At 41.0% G+C, this 24329-nt stretch overlaps 1 protein-coding gene across 1 annotated transcript in view; it reads right to left on the reverse strand.

Moving 5' to 3' along the window:
- The window catches only part of CLINT1 (clathrin interactor 1), a 47194-nt gene extending 29383 nt beyond the window's left edge, over positions 1 to 17811 (reverse strand). Inside the window, exon 1 of the mRNA XM_085073838.1 lies at positions 17651 to 17811. Within this exon, the coding sequence (XP_084929964.1) occupies positions 17651 to 17691 (41 nt within the window). The 5' untranslated portion in view covers positions 17692 to 17811. The remainder of the gene's footprint in view (positions 1 to 17650) is intronic.
- Between the last annotated feature and the right edge of the window lie 6518 nt (positions 17812 to 24329).

Genomic DNA, 24329 nt, shown 5'->3' on the forward strand with positions numbered 1-24329 from the left:
ATCTAGATTAAAAGGTTCCTGTAAAAGAGGGGTGGAAATTGAGGGACAGCTTTCTGAGAATGCAAAGAAGTTGCTTTAATATTAAATGATCCCTTTTAAAATTGTGTGCAGAAGTTAGTTTCAACTGCTGAGAACACAGTAAATAAAAAAGCTACACAACTTGCTTGAGTAGAGGATACATCTCCCCCACTCTCCCAGGTGTGGGAATCTTGGCATCTATTAAACTGTTAATTAGTTTCCAGAAACACTTTTGCCAATTAAAAAAATCATTTAATACTTATCCATCTGGGCATGAAATACTTTCAACAGAGCTTTTGAATTGGTGAGCTAAAAAAGAACTGATTCTGATCTGCACAGCACTGCCTCCCAAACCACCAGAGGCCAGGATGCAGAGCAAGCAGCACCCCACAGCTAGGGGCAGCTTCTATTAACTCCACTTGATTCTGTGAGCATCCTTTCCTTCAGACTCTGAGGCATTTCAGATGATCACTGGTCCAAACTTATGTTTCAAGAAACTGAAAGGATTTAATACAAAGTCAAACAAAAAAATGCAGCTCAGGATGAGATTTCACTACCCTATGACACTCTGTCACTCAGTACCTCAGAAAGTTCAATGTGCAGGCTGATTCACAGACAGAGGACATCATTTATCCACCTGTTATCCCAAACAACACAATGGACATTCAGGAATCTATGTACCTAATGCTATTATCAACTATTCAGAAAGGAAGACATTAATTGCCTTCCAAATAAAGATGGTGCTGCTCTTCCCTTCAGTGAACTCATCCATTCACTCTCAGCCAGCCTCTCTCTCTCCTTGTTGGGTGAAGACAAACCAACTAAAAAACATGTAACAAACTTAATGCATTTTCATTTTGCTCTTGTCAGTAATGTCACTTTTGTTATAAAACATGCAGCTTAGATTTAGAGCCTTACAGATAAAACATATGGATACCAAATAGGAAGCCAGCAGTCCACATTCAACGAAGAAACAGATGGGGACCCATCTGCCAAAATGCCTGGTGAAATACCTCAGGTTACAGAGAGGTAACAGCACAGCATTAGTGATACTTGACCGTTTGAAGTTATTTATTTTCCAGCCACTCCTCAGAACCATTACAAATATGACACCAGCCAATTCAGAACATGAATACCAGGTATTATTCCAGACCTTCTATGTAAGGAGTAGTCATACTCCTTCTGACCAATGATACAATCTTCATTATGTACAGTAGGATCTGAAATACATTTTCAGCTCTTCAAGTTCGGTTTCATAATTTATGTGGCAGATGTGCAAGGCAAACTGCACAGAAAGAGATAAGCCAAGAAAAACATCCTGATGGCCACAAATGAATTACAACTTGTGGGAGGAAGGAACTATAAAGCTATTTCCTGTGCCTTACAACTTCTAATCACAAAAGACTACCAAGTAAACAAGATAGCCCAAAATCCACCACACACACACTGTCAAAAAGAACAGTGACTTTAAGAATTAAAGTGCAGCCTGTTAGAGAACTTGGATCTCTCACTTACAGAAACTACTGCTGCACCTTACTAAAGTCCTCCCTTTCATAATTTTCCCCCTCTCAGAAGTTTCCCAATTGCAGAATGCTATATCCTAAATGGTTTTGTAATCACTTGCTACAGCTGAATTATTTTTTGCAGATGTTGGGAACATGAAGCATGGGAACATGGCAGTTTTAAAGCATAGTTGTGCAAGGAATGAACACTTCCTCTCCCACTTGATTTAAGACTGATTTCACCTCTCCTACTGCAGATTCCCTGCAGTATGTCAGTGTTAGCACTTTCAAGCTCTTACATAAAACAATCTGTTGTGGTTCACCTACTTCACATGGCTGCATTATGTATCTCAATGTGGTAGTAAATACCTTCTCAAGCTCATCAAGGATTTTGCCATATTGCTATTATTAATTGTGGGTTTGTACCACCTCTATGCAAAGTGTTATCTTCATGTAAAGTCCAGAGCCATTTCTGTATTTCCCCATTTTTCATGGGAAGTTTTCATTTCAAGCACACACCCTCACATTCTTCAGTTACCATTCCCTAAGCTTCACCAATTATAGACTATCTTCCCTTCAAATGCACATTTCTGCAGTTCCATTTTTAAAAGCTTAATACTGTTGTCATTTTATTATATTTAATTCAAACAGTACTCTTAAAAGGCAACTTACAAAAATAAATGCTACACTCCAGCGAGTAAATGAACCAAAATATTTCCTTTTAACTTATATAGTAGGAACATCATAATAGTATTTCCACTGGTTTTCAGTAATTGTTTTTAGGTCACATTTTTAGTTGAAATTAGAGGGCAATTACACCTAAAGCATTCTTGGGACAAATCCGATTAAACTTAAGCATGAAAACAAATTTCACAAATAAGTGGAAAAAAGCTGCCATTGAGGCAACACTTGACAGCAACTCTGGTTTTGATTCAGACATAAAAATAATGCTGCAACTCCCCTGTGCAGGTTTTCAATCTCCTTGCCTCATGCAAGCCTCCATCTGGCACATCAGATTGGAGTCATTGCTTTGCAGCTCCTATTCCTGTAGATTTAATCTCTTTCAAAGTTCAACACACTGTGGTCACACAACAGCAGCTCTATAGTTAAAAAAGAAGTGGACATATGAAATTTGTGCAACCTTTTGTAACTGCAGAACTAAAGAGGCTTCCAGATGCATGTTGTAATCACATGACTCAACTTACTGTTGCTCAATCCTCACACTTATTTTGCTACTCTGCTCCTTACGCTTCAGCTCTTCTTTCCTCTGTAAGAAACAAGCTGCAACAATTTTTTTCCTTTACACTTAACTACATCTCCTTATAGAATTCAGATGGCACTTCAACCTTCAAGACTCAGCAAGAGCCATCACAAATTTTCCACCATGTGCTTTATCTTTAATTTTTCCTTCTTTGTGATCTTATCAGGTAACATGACTTGTACTGGAACAAAGGTTTGACCAAGTAGGACAAAGAATGAGTGAAATTTAATCAAAACCATTTCTGTAGAATGCTTTCTATATAAATAAAATACCAGCACAAAAATGTCAATTTCAACGAACACTGGTAGACAATTACACCATGAGACTAAAATTTAAATACATTATTTTGGGAAAGAGGGACTGAAGCACTACTCGCCATAGCTCACACCCTCCAATCAACTATGTTTCTTTGGACTTTGTTGCATTCATGTAACTTCAAGTGTAACTTCCCCTGAAGATAAAAAGCTGGGTTTCAGATGTTCACAAGGCGTGGTATAAGTCGTTTTCCACATAAGTATCGAGTGCTACTTCCTTCCTTGTATGCACACAGAAGTGAGACCACATTCAAGCCCCCAGCTCAAGTATTTTAAGAAATCTTCAACAGATAAAGAGACTCACAGTTACCCCCAGTCACTGAGTTTTAGGGCACACAGTTTTAGTGCTGAGAAAAATATTTACAAGAAGGATAAGGCCTTATCCGTCTTTCAAAACAACAAACAAAAGGGGTAGGAATTTTCAGAGGACAAGGAAGTTGTAGCTACACTCAGCATGAGGCAACAGTGAGCTTTGAAGCTGTGCAACTTCAATCTGCTCATGTACCTCAGACTTCATATTTCTGACCACGAAAAAATTTTGAGAATTTTGAATGGAGGCAGAAGATAGAGAGGAAAAAAAAAAAGAAATCAAAACACCAATCTCACAGTAAATACAATACTAACAGTAGGTATGACACTCCCAAACTCTCCCAAATGTTCTGCAGCGACCTCTGAATTTAAGACTTACACTACTGAAATTTTCAGAGTGTCAGAAGAGGTGGCATTAGTGCTCCAAGATGATCCCCAAAAGATCCTTTGATAAGCCTCACTCACTTCTAATCTTCTGCAATTCTGTGCTTTTTGTAACTGTTCATTTACTATTCAAGCAAAATGTGTTCACCAAAAAACATCATACCAGCATTTTCTGAAACCACAAAGAGCTTGTAACAGTTCTAAGCTTATAGTAATGCACCAACTGGCCAAGGAAACCTCCTGATGCCATATATGCTTGAAGTGTATTAGCTGAACAGTTAAGAGATTTTACTTGGAAAAGCAGAAACACTGCCTGGGAGTCAGTACTGTGCTGTGAACAGCACTGATCTATTCAGTGCTACTAATCACACTGAATTCTAAGTAATCCAAGCTTTCCCTACTTAAAGAACTGTTTAAATTATTTGTCAGTTGACAGAGTATTTGGTGAGGACAGAAGAATGCACATGCAGTAATATGGAGTTTAACGCTGCCAAAAAACACACACCCCAACATTAATGGGCTGTGCTTAATGATCCTTGTAGTTTCAGCTATCCCTTCATTGCAAGTTGAATACCATTAAAACATTGCCCTAATTCCAAATTTATTACAAATTAAGCATTACTCTAAACATACTTGCTGTTCCACCAGGGAGGGCTGATTAAAGTTTAAACAATGCAGGCACTGAGGCTTTTAACACACAAACCGATCATTCTCTGCTGCCATATCATCACTGTGGCACTGTGACATCCCACTCACCCCTGTACTTTGCAGTATCAATGGCCTTCTGCAATCATTTTTTGAGGAATAAACCTGAGTACAGGTAACACCTCTAAGCCAACAGTAAGCACCTGTTACAAGCTCTTCTCTGATCAGATTCAGGGACAAAGTACAGCTAAGATGAACAGATCTGTCTGGAGTCTCACTCTGGAAGTGTTGTCCTTGTTGCCTCCAGCCTGTCTGAGGACTCCAATTCCTACCAGCTCCTCTCCCTTCAGGCTCAAGGCAGCCATGGTCAGAAAAAAGCATCCCAACTGCACATAAATTGTACACATTTAACACAGCCAACCTTCTCCAACACAGGCTGCTCTCTATCCCTTAACACCCAGACTGCCTGTGAAGGGCTCGCAGCCTCCTCCCTTCAGCTGCAGAGCTGTGGCTCTGTAGAGCCCCACATTTCATCTGTGTGGTAGCAAAGTATTACCATCCCATTAGCTAAGAAAGCCTGGGACATGTATCTCATCAACACAAGTATGGTCCAAATAGCAGGTGAAGCAGCTAAACCAGAAAACCTTCAACTGCACTTTTAATATAGGCCTTGTGCCCTGGAAAATGTCCTAAGGCTGAGGCAGAAGCTGAACTGCACTTCTGAGCAGGAGAAAGGAAGAGGAAACAAGAGTTTATCAAATTGCAAAGTAATCAAATTGCAGGTTCATAAGCAGTTGTTTTCCTTCATTTATGCAAATGTCTTGCAGTGGAATTGCTAGGCAGGAAGTATTCAGGAGGAGTGAGAAACACTTGAGATCACTACCTTTATCCTGGCTATTATAAAGTGAAGTGCATTATCACTTACTAAGCTTATTTCTAAGCTTTGAGGAATTAATTCTACAGTTGTTGTTGTTTGCAAAAAAACCCAAAATGCACCACCTCAACATCAGATTTCAGACCTTTAATTTCCAGAAAATAATAAAATCACAAAATGAATAGTGATGTCACTACAGAGAAGCTGATCCGCTTCTCTTCTCAAAATTGGTTCCTTTCAGTCTGCTTGTTTGCTATTTCAAGCTGAAAGCAAGAATTATTCCATTATTCCGTGCAGAGCTACAATACCTGCTACACTCAATAGCACTAATGCACCTGCAGCATTTCCTTTCATATCCAATACTGAAATCCAACCCAGAAGACCACTACACATCAGACAACTTAAGGAAGATGCTGTCTTCAAGATTACAAGGAATATGTCTGGATGCAAGAAACTTATTTATTGACTCCACTGCACACAGCCAGAGGAGAACACACAATCAAGACCCTTTAAACTTCTGTTTCAGTTCTCCAAAACTACCATCTCCCTCTTCCCAAGAAGGAAGCTATTTGAAACACTAAACCTTTCCCCGCAGCTCACCTCGCTAAAAAGAAAGAACAAGAAATTCAACATCTTATAATTAAATTGCAATTAAAACTTTGCAGTCTCACAGCAAGTACTTTGTACTTCTTCAGCATAAGCAGGGCTGTGCAAGGGGAAACCTTTTCAGTATAGTAATCTGACAATGTCAAAAGATGCTCATTATATTGTGTAAAGAGTAAAGGCAAGTCTGCAGTGATAATTCTACAGAATAAGCTGTGAGCATCCAAGATTTTACAGGGAGAGACAAAATGCAGTCCTCTGCCTGAACTTGCTCTGCCCTCAGGCCTTTAGTTTTGAATTGCTCGTTCCTAGGAATGGCACAATTACTTAGTTTTGAATTGCCAGTACATTACAAAAAAAAACCCCAATCCCAAAAAAAACAAACAAAAACATACAAACCAAAAAACAAAACCAAAAAACCAACCAACAAACAAACAAAACCCTCCAAAAAGCAACCTTAATACTTTCCTATTCAGATCATTCATTCATTAATACGCCTGAATTACCACATTTCTTCTCTGCTACAAGTTTACCCAAGAATAAAAAGTAGTCACCATAATCCTAAATAGACTAAACTAGCTTAATACCAATTGCGTCTAGTCATTCCATTTTCCATAAGGCAGGTGACAACCTAGCAGTCCTGCTGCTGTATTAAGCAGCTGGACAAAGCAACTTTGGTTAATAGTTAATGACAAAGTGTCCTTCCAGAGCTATTCACAGCTGAGTATCCAAAAATGGGCACTAGCAGTAAGAACAAACCATGCAGAATAAGTACTACAACACCATGTTCTATTAAGATGATTTTATTAAAACTTTCAGGTTGGTATCTCACATTAAATAAAAAGCGCAGCTTGGCAAATAAAAATCCCACAAGTTCACAAACGTGCATTTTGACTGTTCTTTTGTGAAATGAGTCTGGTCAATTACATACAAATTAACTTTCAAAATTCCGGGCCATGTTTATTTGTGGAGGATAATGATGTTTCCTCTCCTTTCAGAGGTATCCCTTTGTTAAACTGGTTCCTCCGGGGGATCAAGTAACTCATGTCCTAAAAAGGTAACAGGAGCTGTTCCATTTGCCTCAGACACCCAGTTTCTGGTTCCTGTCCACACAGAGATGATAATTTCAAATGACACTGTGAAATTTGTTTGTTGCAAATACACAATGGCTCAACACAGGCACTATTTATTTATTTACTTATTAATGGTAAGATTACTGGATTTTTCTGAGCTCATGTCTGCAGCTACAGGAGTTACAGTTACTGTGTAATTAACAAAAAAACAACACTGGCAGTCTAAAGGCTGAGACTCCACTTGCCAATTAGGAGTCTATTAGCACTATGTTTTCAAGCTGCCTCAAGAAATTCATCTGTTTGCTGCAAGGAGAGATAGAACACTGTAATGGAAGTTTAAGCATTTAAACAATAAATACCTTTGAACAGAGCGGATATTCCCCCCACTTCTCTTCACATGATCATATAGAGAAACAGTTTAAATAATTAAGTAATTGTCAAAACAAGGAATAATTAAAAGTGACAGTAATCTTTAAGATATCAGCTCCATTTGTAGATGTAAGTCACAGAGACTAATTTATTTTTCAGAAGATGCGTTCACCTACTGCAATGCCAATAAAATTGTCTAAGGTTATCAAAAGCCTTTTTCTTCTCTTCACATCCAACGTGGTTTTAAGGAACTCTTCAACTGAGCAGTCTTGTAGAATGCAAAAGACAAAACACCTCCAAAAAAATCACACAGGGAGGTATTTGTTTACTAAGTATAAAGTAATGTCTTGAGAGGAAACACTGAGCACAGTCTGTAACCTACATCAGGATGATTCTAAACAGCTTGACAGGATGGAGAGAGTAACCACGAAGAAAAACATTTATTGCTCTGACTCAGAATGGAGTAGAGAAAAAAACTCCCCCCTAACTCCCAATAGGTCTCATTATTATTACAAGAGATTAAAAAAAATGCAGGCCAGTCTCATTAAATAAGTTGAATATACACTAATATTTCTAATTGTATCCCAAATGAACCAGTTAATATCTATTAAGCATTCAGTCAATATTTAAATGGTCAGCACAGGACACACTGTTTGGATGAGGGGAGAGAAAAGTACAACAGCTTTGAGATGGTTTCCTTATAAACCACAAATAGACACTGACAATATTGGTGTTGTCATGTTAGTTTCATTCTTAGTGGGAAACCAAACACCTTTAGAAAGATTTAATCTATTTAAAGTAACAGTCTACACAGAATATCCACTTCACCACTCTGGAATAACTGGAATATATCCCACCAGTATTTCTAATACAATAAGCTGCAGAAATTGAATTGGAAGTTTCTCCTATGAAGATCTGTTGGATCCTGAGATCAATTCCAGCCTGAACCACTTGAAGTTGCACCATACAAGACACAAAACTATATTTCAGTTTACATACTTTCTAGGAAGTTTGTGACCCAAGAGTGGAACCAAAACACTGATGTGCTTACTCTCCCCATCACAACAGTGACACAAACAGAAAGGTTGGCTTGGGAACTTCAGGTTGTGATATATGAGATAGGAGAACAACCTTAAACAAATTTAAACTTGCAGCTAACAAACCACTAACAGAGCAGTTTTAAATAATTAAAATATGTAAAAATATCTTATAATGGAAAAAGGCTCTCACAGCTGACCTTCCTGTCCTTTCCCCATCACCACAAGTGTTTGTGGTGCCATGAGCAGCTGTTTTTACAACATGTGGCCAAATCAGCTAGAAACTCTAAAACTCTAGGGCTTTTTTTTAGCAGTATCAGCAAGAGACCACAAGTAAATACTGAACCATGCAGCAGCAGCACAAGGAAGGCAAAGACAGGGAATGGCCAGGTATAAAAATGAGACATTCTCTGTTAGTAGAAGAATAATCTTAGAGCTCTTCAACCTGCTTGTGAAATCACATGCTAAGGGTGTACTGTGAGCACACAACTTGTACTTTGCCCCCAGCCACTTATTCTTGCCCAAATACCATTCCTTCCTTTATGCCAGTACAAATATTTGTGTGACCATGGAGTTAACTGTACCAGGGAGCCAATCCAGTGGAGAATTAAATTGGCAAAAACAACTGGTTAGTCAGAGATTCTCTCATCAAGCAGAAAGTCTGCAAGTGCCAGCAAAAGGGAGAGAAGTGTGCAGGCTGTGGCAGACAGGAGGCTGTGAAACCTCTTCTACCATCAGCCCACGCTCACACTGACTGTGAAACTACAAAGATTTCATGGCTTAGGTTATGTTTTCTTATTGGTGAAAGTGTTGATGGTGTTTGAGATTTCAGGGCAACTACAAGGGGAGACTCAACCCTGTGTCCAATGCTCTCCACTTACACCCGAGCTTTAAGGGTCTCTCTCCTCTCCCCTTCCCTGCCATCTCAACACTGCTTCCTCAGCTGTGCAACACAGATAGTTGTATGGCAAACAAATTTAAGGAACTAATCTAACCTAAAACTAGCTCTACAAAGTCCTGTTGGGAGAGAAAGAACTTCCAGTTGGATCTGTTCCTCTATCCAGTTCCTCGCACAGCAACCCAAACACCATCATTACACAGCACACAACACAAGAACAAGTAAAAATAAGTAACTCTTCCTAATTGTTACTGAAAAAAGACCAATTGCAAATCTGACTACTTTATTCACTTGCTACATTTGCTACTAATTCAGCTTTTCATTCACTTGTCCTACATTAGTTTTGCCTTATGAATACAAAAAAAAAACAAATAAGCATTTAAACAAAGTCTATGAAGTAGCCAACTTTTAACAAAAAGTTATGCTATTGTACATCTTTATATCAGTAAAAAACCCATTAAAGGGAATATCTCTTCTCAAGGAGTTTCAATTTCTTGCCCCTGTTCTTTAAATGCTGTCTCAATTTAAGTTCAGAGCACACGGTGGTAATTTGGAAGCTGAAGTTCCTCATCAAGGACATGCCAGCAAAGTTATTTGAAACATACTTGAAGCAGCAGGTCAGTCACATTCTGTATGTTGGAGATGAGTTCAAATTGGAATTCTTGTATCATGACTTTGGACAAGCTGTACCCAAACTTCAGAATAAATCAATGAGGGAAATTCCAAAAGTTCCAAAATGCAGCACATAACTCTCAATCATTACATTTTGGCATTCTTAACCCACCATGCTGTGAAGCAATGCTTCACTCATTCTCCAATGGCTCATCTTTGTTTTTAGAACAAATTCTCATTTTCACATAAATACAGAAATTCATGTAACACTTGAAATGAACTGAGACAGATACAAAAGAATTAGATCAGAATTTCAAGACTGTTATTTCAGGACAACTGCAACACTTACAGTTGAACACTGAAATAGCAAAGCCTGAGGAAAGAAAGCAGCAGTGTGTCCAACATTTGCCTAGTGCTCTGCAAGTAATTATACCTTGTATATGAAATAATTATGCAAATCAGCTAATATTTTGTAATACGCTAACTGGCAACACAACCAAGAGGAATTAGCATAGAACTGAGTTAAGCACCTTGATCCTTTTCACCACAGCTGCACACAGTGATGTAGGTAAGGCTCTTATCTTTGACCACAAGTCCAGTCCTGCTTGGCAAGGACATGCAATGCTCTGTTTTAGAAACATTTCAAGAACACAGAAGTTGCCCCATGTATATCACTTAGATTCCCCGAAAATACATAAAGCCAACACCTTAGCTAGCCTTACAAAATATAATACAAGCCATTATAAGCCTTACACATAATTCAAACCATTGTCAGCTTCCACAGGGTGTAAAATGGCAATAACACATTTGAAAGAGCACTAACAAAAGCACCACTTGGAGTGTGTTGATGAAACTTGTGTGCTTGGCCACAACCACCTTATGCCAACTCTTAATAAATACATCAGCTTGTCACATTTGCCTATTTGATGGATTACTCCACCAGTTGAATATTCAAACAAGAGAACACTGTGTCTATGTGAGTGAGATAGAGCATAATACTTTCAAAGATGCTTATCTCCCATACTAAATTACATGGCCCAAAGACTACAACCCTCTTTATTCCTTATTGATATCAGCAACTTTCTGGAAGTTTTTTAAGGGAAGGAGGAATGTCCTAAGAAATAAGTGCTGTTACAAGAGCTTGGCAGACACAGCCATGCCTGGCTGCAGAGCCAAGTGCTACATTCAAATCCAGTGCTCCTTTGTATTGCCAAGACTTTCTCCTCTCTCTCAGCTCCCTGGTAACCAGACAGAGGACAAACCCTTATAGGGCTGAAGATAATCATCATCATCATCTTGCTTGTAATTATAATACAACATGCTGTTCTTAAAGCAGTTATCAGCAAGACACCTCTTTAGCAGCAATAGGAGGATAACTCATGCAGAGAGGGTTAACTGTCCCTTACAGAAAACTATGGAAGTGTTCACTGCTCTGAAGATCTTGCGTATGAAAACCAAAATAAATCTTGAATATAAAGAAAACTAAATGATCCTAGAACTGGAGCAAAGGAGTTTACAGGAGATTCAAACAGCAATGGACAAATGTTAGACAGTCATTTACCCTTTTGCTGGATGTATTATATGATGAATCATTTACAATAATACCTGCAATTACTGAACCAGCAAACAGCGTTTCATTAAAGAGCTCAATAGTCTGGGTGGACAAATCCATGAACCACAAGAAAATCGCCTGTAAATAAGTACAATTACAGGCACATCAAAAAGAGAAAGCAGTTAGGCTGGAGGATTGAAAACCCCCAGCTAAGGATAGATCAGATCCTGTCTATGTGCAGGGCAACTGAGCATTCTACAGGCAAAGAGCAACCAAAAGTCAACTGTAATGCCTGTAATTGTAGGGTAAATGACTGGTGTGCATTTATCACATTAGTATCTTGCAGACATAGCATGAGGTAGCAGGCAACAACAGGAGACTGAAAGTCAAGGAATCCAGAGTTTTAACTGTTAGCAGCACAATGTGACTTGTTTTACTCGACAGAGTTATCTTATTAGCTTCCCTCCTCTGTGACGTGGGAGTGAAGTGCAAGGTCTCATTTACAGGCTTTAGGCTACAACAGTGAGAACTTGCAATGACAATCGAAGCAGTAATTCACTCTATTTTACCAATAATTTACCCTCCTCTTTACAGAGTGTACAATTAGAAGCACTAAAGAAAACCATGGTGTTCATTAACCAGAAGAACTTCTCCCCTGCCTAGTTCTACTGGAGCTCATGACAACAGCTCCTTTAATCCTTCCTTTTCCACAAACACTAAAAATCCTTTCTCTCTGCACAGATGTAGCATCAGAATGAATAATAGAGGACCCAAGGGCCCATCTCTACAAATAAATTTTAAGGTGTTATAATGCTTCCCTATTACAACCAGTTCTAAACAAGACTATTTGCTCTCCATTTAAAAATAAATTAAACTATTACATGCTGGGGCAATTCATCAAGCTTGTGAAGTGTATGGAAACAGCTCTGTAACGCTTCACCTCCCACTCTCCAACAGAAGGGAGTGCAAACACATTCCTGCTGGGCCACCAGAAAGGTGTGGCTAAGAGCAATACTACCAAAGCAGTGAAGGCTCAGTTAGGTGGATAAAACTGAACTGGAAGGAGCATGGAAGAAACAAGAGGATGGCAGCTGTCATATCCCCATTACTAGCAAGAAATTCACAGGCTCTCTCCTCTTATTTTTAAGTAAAAGTAAGCGACAACTACCTTACTCAACTAATGCAAATGAACACCTGGATAATACTGCCCTAACTACATTCAGATCTGTCACCTTCATTCCATTTTTCATGAGACTGCTTCTTATCCTTTGATGTGTGGAAAGGTGCTTAAAAGGAGCTCTCTCACATTAAGGTCATGCACGCAGAAGATCACAAAAACTAAGAATGGCAATGGAATTTTAAAGAAAGTGGCTGTAAAGTCTCAACACGCTGTTACACAGGGAGCAATCTGATCTCAGTGGGTCCAAAGGTCTTCCAGCCTGCTTACTGCATGTCCTACATGTCTGTGACAGAATCTAGTCAGCAAAAATGTTAACATGACACCTTATATTAAGAGAAATTATTGCAATGAGGAGTCCAACTAACCTTGCTAACTATGTACACACAAACACTGGGCTCTGATTTCAGCTGAACCCCCTCTTGCAGGTTAGTAACATGCAGAAACCTTTCAGTAAAATACAAATCAGCAGTTTCTGTTTCAAGAAGAGGAAATTCAAGAGAACTAAAGAGGGACGATGCCCTGGCTTTTGAACTTGGCCACTAGGTCAAACTGATAACTTCAAGGTTCTGCCAAGTTAAAACCTGTTTTAACAGGGTTTCTCAATATTCTTTGTTTTCTTTTGAAAAAGCCATGGGTTTTCTTTGTAGAACTCTCCTAGAAATCTCACAGGGAACACAAGGCACAACATGTACTTGTCCAGTAAGACTTAAAAGTGAAGTTACTGAGTTGTATAACACTCTGTTTCCACAGCCAGGACTCCTGAACTCTCTCCAGTGACTACAATACCTTTTGCCAGCTCTGTTATCATACAGAGGGGAGAAACTTGGTTAAGGCCCTTGGTGATTTGAATATCTAAGTACAGATACACCTGTACCAATAAAAAGATTACTTTTCTCCTACAGGCTGCTTCTGCACAGTACCAGGCAGCCTGCAGATCCTTCGTCTCATGCAGCTCACAAGCAGTAAATGCAACACTTGGCCTCAAGTTTCATCACAACTACAGGATTGTTTCAGAGCAGGCATGGGGTAACCTGAACCCTCTGCCTTTGTGGGTGCCACAGAATATCTGGGACTGCTCTCACCAGAGCACCCAGAGACAAAGCTGCAGATCCCATGCTGCAGCAGAGCAGTGGGAGAGTGGGAAACCAGGATCCTTCCCACCTGCCAAATGTTCCTGGAGCTCACACTCCCACCAGCCGGCTCGAGAATGTGCCATGTGCCTCTGGGCTCTGTCACAGGAACTGGCCAGCTCCTGCCTGGAATGCTGAGGCGACACAGTTACACTGCAGCCCTCACCTCAGCCTATGACAAAAGAGAATCGAACAAGAAATCTCTCCCATTGCCTCAGGAGTGACTCAGAAGGGCCACCTGACTCACCAACTTTGCACCAAGCACCACCCTGGCCCTGAGCCATCAGAAACCTCTGCCATTTAAACAGAGGTTACTGTCCTAGAGCCAACAAGCTGAGCACAGAGGGCTGCATTTATTTTCCATTTGTTTCGTTTACTTTCCAATTCAGTTTTGAATTACTGAGGAAAAAGAACCCATACAAGTGAACACTGAAAAAAGTGAAAAGCTGCCTTTTAAAGACAATTTATTCACGTAACAATGTGAAATAGAATTTACTCCAGAAGAAAAACGAATATGTAGATCTTCACCTTCTAAACTACAAACTAACCAGAAATTCAACAGAAATTCAACGTAATTTCACACATTTGAAGAATTCTTGAACACACTGCAGTACCCATTAAGAAATTGAAGGGTGGAAGAATTTTGAATTATTTTGAAATTGCAAGAATAAACCTTAAGACAAGCAGATTTTACTAGATACAGACAGGTTTTATATATTATTTGATTTAAACTGCAACCTTATTCAACAATGCCCAGCCAGAAACAAAGTATTACTGTTCAGTAAAAACTAATCAAGGTACTTAATATTTAAGAAGGGGAGTTGCATTGGCATTGAAAAGCAATGAAGTTAACAAAAGGCAGAACAAGACACACAACAAAAGTATTCCATCACATCCTAGAACAGTAAATCTAATACTCTACCATACAGTCTTCCCTCTAAGCTTCAAATACAACAGGACTACCACTCAGTATCTAAAATAACTGTCTAAAATACACAACAGGATGTACATCCATAATTTAGACTTACTAGAAAATGCTACTATATAAATAAGAGCTGATTATAGTGTGGAGAGAATTCTGAAGCAAAATTCACCTGATGAACTTCATTGCCCAATTTCAACCACACTGAAGAAACATGAAGACTAAATACTTCAAAAATACTAAATACAAATTCGAATTTCTAATATGTATTTTGCAGTTGCTAACTTATTTTTTCATTTTAAGACTTTGATGAATGTTAACAGGTTACCATTTTTACTTGGGTTTTTGCATTTAAACTAACCCACAGTGATTTTTCATTGCTTGCTGAACTTCCACATACCAAAATACCTGAGAACTGTTTAAGAAAAGTTCTCCATGTTGAAATATCTGACCTAAGCAAGCTCTCAGCTACTGAAGCTAAAAAAAGGATAAAAAAATAAACCCCAGATGAGTAAACTGAAACTCTGAGATAAGTATCAGCTGAATATGGAACCAAGATGCAGACCTCAAAGCCACTATCCAATCTATCGAAGTCTGAACCAGGAAAATTTCAAGCTATTTGCAAATTTTCAAAATCCTCATATAAGCATATCCCTTTTTTAAGGAAAGAAAAGCAGTTTCTTGTTAAAGTTCAGCATGCTGCTGCCACAGCATCAGCTGTTATTTATGAGGCAGATTATATCATTTAGCTTCCTCTGCAGAGAATTTTGTAAGTCATGGCCTTAAGACAGAAGACATTATGACAAATCTGCACCACACACAATGGGACTATTGATCCTAATGTCTCTAAATACTATTTACTTTGCAGGCTCCACTTTCCTCCTGCCCCTCCTCCCATTTTTTTTTTTTTAATAAACAATCTGCTTTATTTGGATAACGTCATTCCCAGAAACTGAAGTTTATTCAAAAAATGTTTTTTATTATTTTTAATGTTCACTTCTTGCACCTGTTCTGGAAACAGAATGCTTTTTCCAATACAGATTTTGACATGCTGTTTGACTTACTAACTTATACCCTTAGAAGCAAACATTTTAAAAGCAGTGACAGTATTATAATGCCACAGTGATCATTAATCTTACACACAAAAAAGTACACAAGTAAAATTTAGAAAAACTTGATTTCCCTGAAAGGTCCTGGAACTCAAGTCGGGCCTATTTGGGTTGTACTCCTAAATACCTCATTTGTGACATTATTAAAATGACTTTAGCCAGAGTTGACTTTGTATACAAGAAACCATAAAAAGTAAACAACCTCCTCAGGACAGGGCTTATTCACAGTGTTTTTTAAATGTCATCCAATTCTTCATCTAGAAAAGTCTTAGTCTAGTATACAGCACCATGAGCAGAAGAGTTTATTATCATGAATAAGCTGATGTTTCTCTTCAGTATGCCATCTTTAAGCCTACACATCAAGCAGGCCACTTTAAAAAATGTTTGGAGAAACAGAAATTAAAAAATAAGTTTAAAATGAAACCTCAGTTGTGAAAAACTTTTGACTTCTAAAGTCAGCTAAAACTGCTTGACACTAACATCATCTGGTATATATCAATCTACAGACCTCCAGCCAGTTATTCTTCTCAGCACTCCACAATTCATAGAACCACAGAATGGCTTGGACTGGAAAGTAACTTTGAAGATCATCTAGGCCAACCCCCTGCCATGAGCAGGGACATCTTTAGCCAGATCACAGAATCACTGGAGTTGGAAGGGACCTCTGGAGATCATCCAGTTCAAGCTCCTGCTAAAGCAGGTTCACCTGGAGCAGGTTGCACAGGATCACATCCAGCCAGGTTTTGAATATCTCCAGAGAAGGAGACTCCACAACCTCTCTGGGCAGCCTGTTCCAGTACTCTGCCACCCTGAAAGTAAAGAAGGTTTTCCTGATATTCAGACAGAGCTTCTGTGTTTCAGTTTGTGTCAATTGCCCCTTGTCCTGCCACTGGGCACCACAGAAAAGAGTGATGGAGAAGTGCTCCTAGTTTCCCCCTAAAGCTTTATTATTTGAGGAAGCAAAACAAACTTTGCTAAGTTCTCCACCACATCAAATTTTTCTCCTGCCAAAAATGAAGGAGTGGCTGACACACGTAATAATAACGTCATGCTCTCAATCTGAAACACAGCGATCACGACAACCAAGTCCACAGACAAGTTTTCAGTGGGAGGAGGCTCTATTCAAGGAAATAAACTTGTAAATATCTGAGCTGTTTAAAGGTGTAAGGGGTGCGAATGAGCATTTCAGTCCTCTACCACGTTCCACCTCTGAAAGGCCCAGGGTGGCGAGTCAATGGCAATTGCACCAGGGAACTTGTCCTTAGGGAGGAGGGAAACACTTCAGAGAGCATGTGGTGACTTTGGAAGCTCTCTGAAAACGTGCAGGTGGTTCTTTACTCCCCTCCTGCTCTGAGTGACTTGTCTGTCCCCCCTGAGGGGCCTAAGGGCCATGCTGGGAGCCAATCCAGCAGAAACACATTCCAAGGGCTCACACACCAAAAGGAGCACACACATCCCGGGACCCTGGCAGAGCAGTGTGCACCCACAGCAGAAGCGCTGATCGCCAAGAGCTGGAAAGGCCCAGCTGTGCCCGAGAGCGGCGGGAAAGCAGCCAGCCATAATGGAAAGGCCACAGACTACCTGATAAGAAACCCTTGCCTGCCTGCAGCCCCGGAAGGGCCACAAAGCCACTCCGGAAGGACGCTAAGGGGCCACCCCGGGCAGTCAGCGGGGGACAGGAACGGAGGCAGGGAGGGACAAGGGGGCCGGGGTCAGCTGGGCACAGGGGGTGCGAGGCCGCCACCTCAGCAGGGGAGGGGCCGCGGCCATGTTGGGGGGGGCGGGGGGAGCGCGGGCCCGGCTGAGGGGCCACGGCCGAGCCGCCCCCGGCCCCCCGCGCGCGCCCCGCCGTACTCACGCCTTGTCCACCAGCTCCCGCACTTTCCACATGTTCAGCATGGCGCCGACCGCCCGGAGACCCGCCCGGCCCCGCTCCCTCCACCGCCGGCCCCAGGAGGCCCCGCTCGCCGCGCTCCGGCCGCCGCCGCCTCCGCCGAGCCAGGGACGCGGCGCCACTCCCGGAAATGAAGGGCCTGGCGGCCGCCCGGGCTGCTGGGAGATGGAGTCCCGGGGAGGGGGGACGGGAACGGACCCGGAGGGGAGCCGCGGGGGATGCTGGGAGCGGTAGTTCGAAGCTGTGCGCGCGGGGCCTGCCGGGAGCGGGCCTGAGGGGCGAGGGCGGGCCGGGCTGGAATTGAATGAGTGGGCGGGTATGCTCCGGGTGCCTCCTGAGGGCTGCGCGGGTGCTCTGCCACGGCGGTGGCGCCGAGGGGTTGTGCCCTTTGGGGGCACATACAGCCTGCCTCGAACCCGTCCCCAAACCCATCCTCAAAACCTCCCTCACACTCTCCCTCACACTCTCCCTCACGCCCGTGCGGCATCCGGCCTTGACCCACAGCCCGGCGAGGCACAGGAGGGAAAACGGCTGTGCGATAGGTGGTTAAAGTCAAAACACTGGCGTAAAACTCATGTCGGAGCAGGATGTGGTTTTACACTCTGCTTTTAGTGCGAGAAACTCGTTCAAGAGCAGCGTTCTGTCCGTATGGCCGTCCATCTGCTGATCATGGTGTGCAGTCTGGAGCGAACTGCCGCTGGAATTTCCAGAGCCCCAGGATGCAGGTTTTGGAAAGATATGGAGGGGTGCAGCATGTGGGATGCCCCAGAGCCCACCGAGGCACTGCACATGCAGGAACCTTGTCTGTACCTCTTGAGAAAGACCAAGCTGATGCACAAAACCCAAGGAACAATCACCTACATCAAAGCTGCCTCAGGAGAATATTGACTGCCTTAACACACTTGCCAACAGGCAAGACCATCTTCAAATATTGTCCATGCAGGTATTGAAAAGGGATCACAGCTACAATCAAAACAGTGAAGTAATCAAAGTTATTATATAATCAAGATTGTCAGACAGTTTCATTCCATACATTTACTTTCGTTTTCTATCAGCTTGTATTTAGTGTGAGTTCTGAATGACCAGTTTCATTCTTGATGTATGTTTCTTCTTCATGTCATAAAGTTACAAACATTGTTTCTTGTTCATCGTAAAGACAATATACACCTGCAAACTTTTACCCAAAGACAAATGTAAAATATTTTCATTTTAATTATTCAGTCAGAGCCAGCAAAAAAAGGCATGAGAAAGACCAGTTGCAACTGCACTTGCTGCTCAAATAGCAGTCACTTTTTAAAAAGTTAGTGATTTTCTGAACTTTCCAGCAAAACTAAACAGCTGAACACCTGTCCATTTCTGACATCCCACTTTTCACACAGATAGTTTCATGGCTTCTGTCTCCTGAACATCTCCATGAAATCTATTTGAATATGAGAACTTCCTGAACAGATCATCAGATCCAGCATCCTGTTCCTAACATGTATTAGATGTTCATAAATGTAAGAACTGGTGGATGTGGATGGATCAGTCCTCAGGTACATCTTTCCCATTTTCACTTTTCTGTGGATTAGGGACTCAGTTCTGGAGTATTCATGCTAAAACTTCCTCTTTAGGAGCACTGGATGGATTTTTGTTTTATGAATTTAACTGTTTGCTTTTTGAGCCTTTTTAGATGAGCTTACACTACACCTCCTGGCAATGAATTCAGTGTTATAACTGTCACAAGACAAAATGGTGCCTTTTGTGTGTTTTAAATTGTCTGCTTCATAGCATTACCAGTTCAAGTAGTATGAGAATTAGTACATTACATTTCCCTAGTGCTCCTTTCCTTGTCAGTTGCAAATTTAGAAATTGGTAGATTTCTTACTACACTATTTCCCTCACTGCCTAAAACTTGCAATGTGCATAGTTTCTGCAGAAAACACTGACCAGCCTAGTGATGGTTTATGGCTTTTTTTCTCAGTTCCCTTCGTAAGAGTTCGTAACAGAGTTTTCATTTTTGAATGCTACTGAGCACTGTGATGATATTTTAATCTGCAGCACAACATCTATAATCACTGTGCTTGGTGTGTAACTGAACTCAGCACCCGTTTTGTGGCTCCCACAAATGTGAGGCACATGGCCATGTGTTTTTCCATTGTGGACTGGGAGGAGAGAGATCCTTAATTTTGTATTGTAACACCTGGCAAAGCAAGCTGGGTGAGGATTCTTGCTATTTAATAACAACTCTTTGGTTTTTTCTGTGAATGTTAGTCTTCAGGAGTAGAAGATTATGTTTACAACCTCTGTTTAATGAAAAAAATAATATAAAGTGCAATAATTGGAGCTGGCAGAAACACACCTTTTCTGATTGGCTGGACATGTTGTTATTTTTAAGTGTGGCTTCAGTCCATATTGGATCAAGATCAAATTTCTAAGTATATTTCTGATGAACTGCAAATTCCCCAGATTCTGCTGTGGTGCAATGAAATTGATGTTCTCGTTAGAACTGGTTTTCCTTGAGCAGCTGCAGAGTTCTGAGTGCTGGGACAGAGCTGCCAACTCATGGTGGGCTGCCAGAGGCAGATTCCAGGGTTCAGACTCAGCCACACCTCAAGGTGCCCATATCCCCAAAACCAAATCCACCCATTCCTCACAAATTTCCCATCAGGGATAACATTTGAACTGAAACAGTTAGGGGTCAATAAGCCATCATGATTAGGTTGATTTGTTTGTTTTATAGAAATCATTGTTTTCATGTGAATAATAAAAAAAAAAAAAGATGACCCACTGTAATTGCACTCTTCAGAAAAAAGAATTGTAAAGTGTTTTAGGTGCAGGCATAGGAGAACAACAATATATGCAGAAGAAAGAAGGGCTGAAGCTGGGATTTAAAAGATGAAGGTGAGTATCTTCTAAGCATTGCTTGCTGTGTCTGGATGCAGTAATGGGGCAAGGAGAGATGACTGGCATTTATTGTCAATTTTAAGGTATAGTAAAAAGCAGGTCTTTATGTGACATTGAATGCAACATGACTGACAGTAATTTTGCCATCCCCATTCTGTCAGCTGCTGATAAAGTGCATGAGCATATGTATAATTTCTGAATGATGTGAAGACACTTTCTGGTTCATAAGTAATTCCTTTAAAAAAAAGTCTGATCAGTGAAGGGAGAGGGTAATGCAGTTTCAAAGCAATGCAATATTCAGCATAACAGGTAGTAGTTGTAACATATATCATGTAGAGGAACTGTACTTTATTATAATTTGAGCCATCAATTACAGGAGAAGCAGTTAGAGAAATTGAACTAATTTGAACACTGCAATAGAGTTTGCACCTGGCTATTCCAGAAGTTAATATGGGCCATTTGGTGCACAAAAAGTCTTGCACATTCCAAATGCCTGGAGAGCAATATTGTTGTTAATATCAACCATATTAATGCACAGTAGAGAAATGTCCAAGTCAGTGATTAATTTACAATTAAAATGCAAGGGAGAAAAGAGGAATGTAAAGGAAAATCACATTGTGGCAAGGTAGGGAAGCAATGGCACGGACTGAGAAAAACTTTTCATTTGAAGCAGTATTTGTTTCCCTGATTTCATAAAGCTCCACTTATTACCCACTTACACAGCTGAAATCTGAATTTCATAACGTTTGTTTGTTCTAAGAATTAGTCAGTAGGGCAGAAGGAACACTGGAATAATGTTCCCTATTTGTAGGCTGGTTACCATCCAGGCTTTTCTGGAAAATTGCAGCTTCTCTGAGTCCAAATCCATCTTTCTGTAACATATCCCATGCACACAAACAGGTCATATTCCAGCCAGAGGGTCCCTAGGTGGGCTGTTTCAGAACCTGGCTTCCTGCTCTGCCACAGAATGGTTCTGCCTCTGGCAAAATCCTCCAATCCTTTCCATGGACGTAGAACTGCCCACGAAGCTTCCTCCACCTCGCACCTGAGCCCACATCACACTCAGTTCAGGAGAGAATCTTGAGGGCCAGGCAGCAATAGGGAATATTGGCAGGGAATATCCCCTCTGGAGAGTGTGGGGGGAGTGCAAAAAAGACTGGCAGTGATGTTGCAATGTTATCCCTCCTCACGCTGCCCTGCTGAGATGATACACCCATTTACTAACAGCGTTTGCATGGCCAGGACCTGTCTGACTCACTGTAAAGGAATGTAGGTAGCAAACTTCAAAGTTTTTTAGGAAGTGAAAATTATTCTATTTTAAGCTTTAGAGCCAAGACTACAACAGCCCGTGTTATGCTTATGGAAGACAGGGAGTGCCAGGCAGAGGTGATGATTTATCTCAGGAACTGGGAGGACAACTCTGCCCTTCAGACAGCTTCTTCTGCCAGCAGAACACGGGCAGAACTCCCTGCAGGGAGGCTGTACTGAATGTTAACATCAGGCTGCATCCAGCCCAGTGCTGCTTTTTTTTCTAGCCTGAAGAAATGAAGGTTGATTCCACACTGTGGATTTTCACTGTCTCCTCACAGTCTTCTGAAATGGTTGAACCAGTTCACTTAGATGAGGCAGAGGTGGTTTGCTTTCAAAGCGAATTACAAATTTATGCAGAATTCTCACAAGTTGCCTCAAAATAAATGACAGAACAGGAGAGACCTTATTGTTACTGCTCCTGAAAAGATGTGCTTAGCCTTTAATGAAAAGCATTTAAGGTCAAAGTTCTCTTCTCAGGGCTCTCCATTGTCCATTAAACAGTAAATTCTGGCTTTTCCCGTGCCTGGGGCATTCACTGTGTAGCTTTTTTGTTGTGGATTCCCTGATGTCTAGAAAGGGGTGAATTCCTGCTGCCAAAATATTACCATTTAATTATCAAACCAATCAACTATGAGACAAATGTCCCCAGGGAAGTAATCTTCATTAGTTCCAATTTTTGCAGAGCTACTTGGGGTTTTTTTGGTTTCTCATTTTCTCCCACATTAGTAACTGGCAGTGTGTGCATGTCTCCAAATTAGGATGGAAACGTGGGGTTTGGGGATTGCCAATTAATGGATAATATTAGATGTTCTGAGCTTTCCTTCAGGCTGATGATGTGATCTGATCTGACACTATTCTTAGGGAGGGTTTGGAGATACAGTTTTAAAAATGTTACCTCTCTTAAAAGTTTAAAATACAGGGAAACCCCCGGTGAATTATGTCCTGATGTCACAGCTATCTCTGTCATGCCCTGAGACACCTCCTTTAAGTGGATTTGGTACTTTCCATGGGAAAGTTAGGAGTTTGTATTTGAGAACTGATCCTCAGTAGAATTCTGTCATATGAACCACACATGATCTTTATTTTTTCTGCCAGAAACTCATGTCCAGATTCCTCAGTCTTTTGTTATAGCTCCAGTATATTCTAAGACTCTAGAGTCTGGATTGTTGCTGATTGCTGTTATGCAGCTGTTCAGTAAGTTCTTCTGTCCACTGACAACAATTCACCTCCCTGGCATTTAAACTATAAGGGAGGAGGAGAAAAGGACAGGTCACTGTCTGCTTTTTGTAACAGTCAGCCGCTGACAGATTTGTCTTGGTTAGCAGTCTGGGTTTCAAGTTCCAAAATGCCTGTGACAGTGGCCAGAGTTAGAAAACTGGTAGCAGAACAGGGCTGAACCAGAAGCACATGCCAGACCAGTGAGGTCAGAATTCTTGGGGATGGTTGCAGCCTGTAAGTGTTCCCATTTATTACATTGTCAGTTTGACTGTAGTCCAAGTCACTCAGCTTTGTGCCAGATCCTCGAGCCAGAAAGGTCTTGTTTGCCTGATTTCCTAAGGATACAAATCTTATGAGAGCTCACTGTCTCTGTATTTGTGTCTTTCAGTCCCCTTGCAATTACTCTTGGGCCAATTTCAATCAAATGACATACAGGGGTGGCAGACTTAAGGATTTGAAGTTGTGTTTTGTGAAAATGCACAGCTGTGGTGGAGAGAGATACCATAGGAATGCCCTGTAAGGATGTAGTAGGAGTAGAAAGGCTGTAGTAGGAGCTCAGTTGGATAACCAAGGATCCCCTTGGAGAGCATTCTTACCAGTGCTCCTGAGGGATTTTGTCCTGCACACAGGAAAATCCAACCACAAGACACAAATAGGAAAACAGGTCTCCTTTACTGCTCTCTGAGGACCTCATTTCACTTTGGCTATTCTCATATAGATTAACTAGTGCCATAAATGTCTTCCATAACCCATCAGATAAAGCTCTACTGTGGCTTTCCATCAGCTGTGAACATGAGAGGACAGAGTTGTAGCCTTCCTTTGTGATGCATCTACAATGGCCCCAAACAGCTGAAAGAAATGGCAAATCAAGAATCTTCAAGCTGTGGTCCAGGGAGCTGCTCTTTGGTAAGGCAGAGAAACATGGTCAGTGAAATGAGAGTAGCTTTTTCTCTTAAAGGTCACAGTACATATTTTTGTGGATGCAAGCTAACAAACAAACCCAGGGAGATCTAAAAGCAGTGTTTGAACAGACAAAAATTAGTCTCATTTACATTTTGGCTGGAAGTTAAAACTGCCATGGTAACACTTCACAGAATGGTCTTCAAATTCCCTTTTTCAGAATATTTAGCTGGACTTGGATCGAAACACAGTAGATGGAGACATTTTCACAGACTGGCAGACTGGGACTCTCCAGACTGGAATTATCCAGCCAGTTTTAGTCAGAGGA

The sequence above is a fragment of the Lichenostomus cassidix genome, chromosome 13 (assembly GCF_008360975.1).
Source record: "Lichenostomus cassidix isolate B80296 chromosome 13, HeHo_3.0, whole genome shotgun sequence".
NCBI classification, from domain to species: domain Eukaryota; kingdom Metazoa; phylum Chordata; class Aves; order Passeriformes; family Meliphagidae; genus Lichenostomus; species Lichenostomus cassidix.